Source organism: Girardinichthys multiradiatus, chromosome 10, assembly GCF_021462225.1.
Source record: "Girardinichthys multiradiatus isolate DD_20200921_A chromosome 10, DD_fGirMul_XY1, whole genome shotgun sequence".
NCBI classification, from domain to species: Eukaryota; Metazoa; Chordata; class Actinopteri; order Cyprinodontiformes; family Goodeidae; genus Girardinichthys; species Girardinichthys multiradiatus.
In genome coordinates, this window is record NC_061803.1 from 36,841,913 (window position 1) to 36,850,126 (window position 8,214).

The 8,214-nt window shown below is 39.3% G+C and overlaps 1 protein-coding gene across 1 annotated transcript; it reads right to left on the reverse strand.

The window, feature by feature from the left end:
- Positions 1–1,242: 1,242 nt before the first annotated feature.
- On the reverse strand, positions 1,243–7,995 carry LOC124875348 (NHL repeat-containing protein 3-like). The gene is made up of 3 exons (XM_047377461.1): positions 7,568–7,995; positions 6,981–7,183; positions 1,243–6,866 (listed from the first exon to the last, which is right to left on the reverse strand). Exons 1-3 carry the CDS (start codon positions 7,824–7,826, stop codon positions 6,267–6,269), a joined length of 1,062 nt encoding a protein of 353 aa, XP_047233417.1. The 5' UTR covers positions 7,827–7,995; the 3' UTR covers positions 1,243–6,266.
- Between the last annotated feature and the right edge of the window lie 219 nt (positions 7,996–8,214).

Sequence of the window (8,214 nt, forward strand, 5' to 3'; positions counted from 1 at the left end):
ACCTGCCTGTCTTGAGTAATTTTCTTGCAGCCATTACCTGACTTAAGAAGAGCGACACACACAAAGACCGTCCACATTAAATAATAAAAATGAAGAAATCAGAATTAAATGCTTCTGTTGAATGCTACTTGGTAGTGCATTTGTTGCCCTGTTATTTACATATAGAAGGTCCTGGGTTTGATTCTTCTTTTTCAGCTGAGGCCTTTCTGTGTGGAGTTTGCACACTTTTATCAGGTTACTCTGGTTTCCTCTCATATCCACAAACCTCCATGTTCAGTTAGCTGTCCTCTCTAAAATACTCCTAGGTATATAATGTGAGCATACATGGTTGTTTCACTCTGTTCATGTGCTGATCTGGGATGACTGGCCACCTATTGAGTATGCACCCTGCTTCTTTTCCATTTACCACTGGAGATAGGCTCCAACCCCCCTGTGACCCTGCCATGATAATAAAAGGTATGGAAAATAGATGAATGCTCCATTTATTTTAAGTTATTATTGTTATCCATACAGACTTACAGCAATAAATATGACTAAGTTTAAAATCAAATGATATTATTTTTTTGTATAAACTATAAGATATGACAGAGATATCAAATTTCTTTTACATGCCTATCATACAGACAAATAAAAAAAATGTTTGTTTGCAATAAAAAAGGGAATATTTCAATTCTTCCTCATAATGACTAAAGCAGAACAGAATATTATTTCATTATGACTGTATATTTTATAGGGTCTGTTTCTGAATAACTGGAGCGGGATTAAATAATTGTGATACCTACATTGTGGAAAACAAAAACCATATTTATGTGTTTTACTCTATATTACATATAATATATATCCCCCAGTGGTTAAAGGAAACTAGTTGATACATTTCTACAAGCTATTAGTTATATTAATTCAGGTAGAAAATGATTGCCTTTAATACTAAATATACATTTTCATCTGTATTTCTTTAATGAATGACCTGTCACCTTTTGAAGGAATGACAAATTATAAGAATCTAGCCCCACCTAGTGGAGCATATCCAACATAACATGATTGTATGGAGAATTACGGGACTGTGGAAGTGATTATCACTAATGTTCATTGTAGGTGAAATGTTCATGTATTTCAGTGATTCCTTTCACATTTTATATTTTTCCACACAGAGAGACATTTTAACATATTGTGTACATTAATTTCTGTTAACTTTGTTCTGTTTTGCATCGATGAAAACCCCAAATTCAGTTTCTCAGAAAATTAGGATATTATCAATCATCATTTATTTCCTCATTTTCATCTTTCATTTAACAACAACATCCAGAAGATGACCACAGTTCTTTACAACAAAAATAAACAGGAATAAACAAATCCAGAATATAAAATACAAGCATATATAATTAAAAACATGTTGAAGACACAGAAACATATTAAACATCCTGGGAGAAGCAGCAGCAAAACAGCAAAAATCACGACACTGTTTGTACATTGACCTTCTGGTTCAATGATTTGAAGATCTTATGTTTACAAAGGCTTGGAATTTTTAAGCGATAAGATAGAGCAAGACTGTTTATGGCATTAAAAGCAAACATTCAAATCTTCAACTCAACATTAAAACTAACTGGAAGCCAATGAAGCACTAAAAACTCTGGGGTGATGTGTTGGTTAAAAGATGGGCTGCAGTGTTCCGGACTAGTTGAAGGCCAGCGAGGGACATCTGGAACACGCTGATATAAAGAGCATTACAATAATCAGGTCTTTTTTCCAGAACGTAACGACTAAGAAAAGGTTTAACTCTGGCCAGGAGACAAAACTGGAAACATTTACCTTGACAACAGAATCAATCTCCCAGATTTTTTACTTTCTGGTTGAAAGTTTTATCAGCCCAACAAAAGAAATGTAATGTTATTTCCCTCCAAAGTGCTCAACGAGAAGGAAACCAGACTTTTCAAGAGAAGATTTTCAGATGCCGTCTATTTCAGATTGTTGTATCCTTGTTAACTGAGAATCTACACCAGCATAATGCTCTGGCTGACACAATCATTAAAAGACTGTTGACTTGTCCAGCAGGCAGTCAATCCCACCTTCCACAAGGAGGGTACGTCACAAAACATCAGTGCTAAATAAGCAGGATGTTCATTGAGCTCTTTGTCCAAGCATACTGATGGAAAATTGATTGGAAGGAAAACATGTGACAGAAAAAAGGATCACAACCCACAGCAATAAGCACAGCCTTAAGAGAATTGTGAAACAAAGATGATTCAATATGTCAGAGGAGCTTCACAAAATGTGGACTGCAGCTGGAGTTAGCTGGAGTCAACTTCCACCAAACACATACACATCTCAGACATGGACTTAAACTGTGACATTTCTGGTGTCAAGCCATTCTTGAACCAGAGACGTCAGAAGCATCTTTGCTGGAGAAAACGGACTAAGGCTTATAGGTCCAAAGTCCTCTTCTCAGATGAAAGGAAAGTTTGAATTTAATTTGGAAATCAAGGTCCCAGAGTCTGGAGGAAGAGTGGAGAGGCACAGAATCCATGGTGCTTGAAGCCAAGTGTGAAGTTTCTACCGTCAGTGATGGTTTAGAGAACCATGTAGCCTGCTGGTGTTGGTCAACTGGGTTTTTCAAGTCCAAACTCAGAGCAGTCATCTATCAGGAAATGTTAGAGCATTTCATGCTTCTTTCTGCTGACAGGCTTTATGGAGATTCTGATTTCATTTTCCAGCAGGACTAGGTACCAGCCAACACTGGCAAAGATACCAACATTTCCTTCAATGACCATGGTATCACCAGCAAACTGGGCTGACCAGATACCCAGAGAGAACCTATGGAGTATTGTCAAGATGAAGATGTGAGATACCAGAACCAACAATACAGATGACCTAAAGCCAGCTATCAAAGCAACCTGGGCTTCCTGAACACCTCAGCAGAATTACAGGCTGATCTCTTCCATGCCAGACTGCATTAATGCAGTAATTGGACTGACCAAGTACCAAGTGCAGATACTTATCAGTACATGGACATAATGTTAAATAGTGTACTAAAAAACGTTTACTGGTCTGACATAAAATTAGAATTTTCTGAGAATCTAAAGTTTAGCTTTTCAAAAGCTGTAAGTCATAATCATTAACATTAACAGGAAAACACTGAAATATTTCACCCTGTTTGTAACAAATCTATGAATTTCATTTAATGAATTGTTTTGCTGTAATAAATTAGATTTCCAATTATGCTGAAAATGTCAACTTCAATAAAGGACTTGATTGAGATGTACGTGGAATGATCAGGTGTGTTCACATGACAAGGAACAGAGCATGTGCAGTCTCTACCCAGACACATGCTGTATGGATGTTTGTGGCGTGTTTAGTGATGCTTAGGGCCTATTAAGGTGTGTGTCCAAACCACAAACCACAAACCAACCATTGGCAAAATGAAATGCTTTCGACGACTACCTGCCACAGAGGACTAGATGCGTCTCTGTTTAAAACGACTGCCTTCAATTATATAATAATATTAAAAAATGTTATATAGTTCCCCTCTCCAAGAGAAATAAAATTATACATCTAAACATAGATGCTCAATTTAAAAGGAAATAATAATCTCTAGTTTAAACCCATCCAGTATATAAACTGCAAAGAATTAAAACACTTGACTAACAAACGAAATGACACAAAGCCCAGGAAACTAGCAAAGGTGAAAAAACACCATTTACACACACCCACTGTCTACAAGAAAACACTGATACATTTATCAGCACTGTAGAGGTACAGAGATTTATATTGCCAGAACAAGAAGCACATGCATAAACATCCTTCATCAATAATTAGCAGTGCATTAAAAACAAGAGGTTTGCATCTTGGTGGAGTTACAGTTCAGTTTGTTGTTAGCTGGGTTGCAGGGTGAATCTGATCTCAACACACAATAAAAACATGAAACCAGCTGTAATCATGTAGCTGGTGTTGCTGTCTGGTAGTCAGGTGAAACGGGGTCAGTGTAACCCCTTTTCATACAGAGAGCTACAACAAGGGAGATCTAGAAGCTAATATTTCTGTCTGTAATCAGATTATGTGTTCACACTACACAGTAGTCACAAAGGTTCAAAAATGGTCAACAAACGTTACATCCATGATTCTCCTGCAACATGTGAAGCTTTTCAGTGGGGGCAATTTAGATCAATTAAATCATTGTAGAGGTTATAGCTTTACATAATGCACCAAACACAAAAAGTACAGAAAAGATTCATGACAACTTAGTCATTGGACAAAGTAGCTACATCCTCTTACACTGGTGTGTGTGTGTGTGTGTGTGTGTGTGTGTTTGTATCATAGACAGATTTGTTTTTGCCAAAAAGCAGAAGCAGTGTGTAAAAAACTACACTTCCTAATACTTCCACAACAGTTAAGATGAGAAGTAGCTGCCAGGCTGATGAAATGCATTGATCAACTGATCATCACCAGCAATAGCAGCAGTTTAATGAATTTAATGGTCTGAGGCCATCAGCAACTGTTGCTCTCCATTAGTTTAAGAAGGGTTATAGGGCTATTTCAAACTCTATGATGTCAATGATTTTACAGTGAGAATATGTAGGAAAAGTTTAAGACAGCCGGCAAAATTCCCAAAGTTGGAAGTTAAAGTTATGACAGTAGAATCAGAAATACGACTGAACGTGTAAGACATGTTTGGACGGGTACCAGGAGGGACATTCACTGAAATCAATCAACAATATAAAGAAGAGTTTGACAACATTCTTTAGCAACAATGCGAGAAACTCAAAAGCCATGAAGTAGACTCAAGTTCTCACACACTGCTTTATCATTCTGCCTAAATTTCATTTATATGAATAAAAATATGTAATATTATTATATATTATTATTTGTAATAGTAGGTAATATATTGACCATTGATTTTAGCTTATCTGCCTTTATACAAAAATCCCTCAGTATTGAAAGAGATTGTAATTGTCAACCATGGCTGTTTAGAAAAGAAAAACCCATTAAACTGTTCCTATCAACCAACAGCATTATACCCACTGAGATGAACATTTCCATATCGTTTTTAATTGCTACAGTCAGCTAAAGCATAAGGTGTGTCTGACTAGCTGTCAGTGTCCACCTCTGATTGCTTTTCATTTTTCAGAAGTTAGGATATGACATCTTCCTACTACAGATATGGGAACTATTAGTCACAATAACTTTGTAGAACCTCACCTCAAAATATCCAGATCAACCCTTTAAGAATGTATCCTCCTCCCGGTGGGACGTGCCTGGAACACCTCCGGAGGGAGGCGTCCAGGAGGCATCCGGTATAGATGCCTGAGCCACCTCAACTGGCTCCTCTCAATGTGGAGGAGCAGCGGCTCTACTCCGAGCTTTATTACGGGCTTTACTACAAATAGAACAATTAAAAAGTATTTTTATAACCAGACAAAGACAAAAAACTAATTACACAGTATTGTGCCATTATAGCCTCATACCAGCAGGACACAAGAACATTTGCCTGAATATATTTTCACAGATTCAAAGCAAATCGGCATCTAAACTCCAAAACCACATCATTCTCTTCAGGTAAGGGGGTTCATCTTTGCACTACAGAGACACAAGAACAATCATTTGTACTATGGTCATTTAAAAGCTTACTTACAACAGAACAAACACCAACTGAAAAAAGTGCAAAATTATTCCCATAGTAAAGTTAAAATACAGGTTATATACAAAAAAAAGAAAAAACGAGTCATGCTGTAAGGCATAGCCTCAGCATGAAATACAAACAGCTTCAGGTGTCAACAATAGAATGAAGAAAGAAACTCCTCAGCTTCAGATGGGTACTGATGTTTCCAAGCCATGCAAATTTGCAGATAAATGGCACAACACAGCAGAAACGATGAAGACCCCAATGTCGGTGAAATCCTACAGGCTAATGGAGCACTAAATGCACACATTGGCTAAAACTGTATTTTCCTCTAAAAGAAAGAAATACTTGCAGTGAAAACCAGCACTCTGAAACCTGCAATGAAACCTTATTATATCTGATAATATCTGGTGGATATTCAACATGGACACTGAAAAGCTTGAAGAGGCATTTTAACTATTGGTAAACTTTCAGTTTTAGAGGAAGACTGGCCAGAAAATACATTGAACATCTAATATTTATCTTGAGGATTTTATTTATCCTTCTAAAACATGATTAGAAACCTTACTGACATCCCGGCACATTTTAAAATGGTAATGAGTTTCATGTGGGCACTGCCTATTCAATATTGTAGTTTAAACCCAGCATGCACTTAAAGCAAGTTTCCACCCAGACTAAAGGGAGTGAACTTCTGAGCCTGTTGAGCTTCGATCTCAGCCACATACAAAGCTCCGGCCTTTAGATCCAGATCCACCAGGTGGGGCTTCACGTCTTCGGCCAGCTGGATGACACTTACCACTTTGCACTGACCTATTAGCCCAACTGGTGGCGCATCCAGTAGCGTAATCTGATTGGTGTTAAGCTGCACAACAACAAAATATTTTTTGTCTGGGGTCAGACGGACAGAGTAGGGCGCGTCCTCTGTAAAGCAGCTTCCCCATGTCCCCAGCCAGTCCCCTGTGATGGAGTTAAACACCTGGATCCTTTTGTTGCCCCTGTCAGCCACCCACACTCTTTGGGCACTGTCCACCGTCACACTGTGAGGTATGTAGAACTGAGCCAGGCTTTGTCCTTTCTCTGCATGCATCCACAATACCTGCTGGTTTTTAGACAGCTTGATGAGGCGGTTGTTCATGCCTCCATCACCGTCCACAATATACATTTCCCCAGATTCATGGACAAAAATCTCAGCTGGCTGGTCAAACTGCAGAGGGTCCAATCCAGAACCTGCTTTACCTGGAGTACCAAGCACCTGACACAGTCAAGAACATATTATGAAACAAACTACGGCAGAGGAAATGCAGAACATAATAGTGATCATAAATCAACTGTTTTGATTCAAGCAAAACCCACCAGAAGCATTTACCTGCAAAAGCATTCCTGATGGTGAGTACTGTTTGATACAATGGCCATAAGGACCATCCCCCACATCTGTGATCCACACGGTGGGATCTTTGGAAGCTGCATCTGCTAAGAACATTCCATGAGGCATCTCCAGGGTGGTTGTGTTCCAGGACATGAGGAAATCTCCTTCTGTGGTGAACACCAGCACCTTGGGGACATTAGACCCTGGAGCAAAGCAAAGTTTAACATCAATTCAGATTACTGCAGTAAAATAAATGAAGCAGATGAATTTAGTCTAGAAAGTTTCTTTAGTTGTAGGAAAATGAGTCAGAATGTCAGTGTGTAGATCCTCCCAGGCTTGTAAGGTATCTGCCACACATCTCAAACTAACCACGGTAAGGTTTTCCACACCTGAAAAGATTGTTCTTTTTACTCTGGCTTTCATCAGTAAAAAAACAAACTGTTAGAAAAGAGCACGGGTCTGCAACAGAGAACTATTGATTTAGATTCGTGGCAAAGTAGCTGACATATGCTCCTGATAAACATTTAGCTTGAAATCAGCTGAAGCCCAGATCCACCAACACAATGTGCTCTCATAAGGCTGTGTACCTCTCTGACCAACGTACACCACAGCAGCATACTGGTTGACAGCCACACAGAACACATCTCCAGTGAAGATCTCAGGGTTCTTCGGCCAGCTCAGGTCCAGTTTGTACAGGGGTCTGCCCATCAGCTGGTAGTCATGTCTGAGGCTGGAGCTGCTCCGGCGCTGCCCCCGGTTGCTGCTGTACAGCACCGTCATAAGCAGGATTAATGACACCGTGCCTGAAACTACCAGACACCACTGGCTTCTCTTCTTTAAAGACATTTGCTGCCTCGCCGTGGGACTTACCGACCGGAACTAGAATCTGATTTCGAATCAAAGAGGACCTGACCACAAACTAAAACCCCTGCAAGGATTAAAAACTGCGCGGTAAAGTCCCGTGTTTATCTCAACTAGTAGGTCACAAACAGTGGTCACTTCCTGGAGTCATATGGTGCGTTCTCATTCAGGCTTGGAAGTCGGAATTCCGAGATTCCAGTCGGAAAAACAACAGCGCGAAATGAAAGTCCGACTTTGGGGTATCCAGTATGGCAGCAGCCAAATACAACTACGTTAAAGCTGTCGGTATATATGATAGACTTCTGACGGTTTGTATATCATCAAACCAGTGGTACACGGTGTTGAGAAATATTTACTTGCAAACATGCTCCGT

What these genes read in the sequence shown, in the direction of transcription:
- LOC124875348 (XM_047377461.1), bottom strand. Translation starts at nt 7,826, where the DNA reads ATGTCTTTAAAGAAGAGAAGCCAGTGGTGTCTGGTAGTTTCAGGCACG. An exon ending in GGTGTACGTTGGTCAGAGAG is followed by an intron (nt 7,184 to 7,567) that starts GTACACAGCCTT and finishes GCTTTGCTCCAG; the next exon opens with GGTCTAATGTCCCCAAGGTG. An exon ending in CATCAGGAATGCTTTTGCAG is followed by an intron (nt 6,867 to 6,980) that starts GTAAATGCTTCT and finishes TGACTGTGTCAG; the next exon opens with GTGCTTGGTACTCCAGGTAA.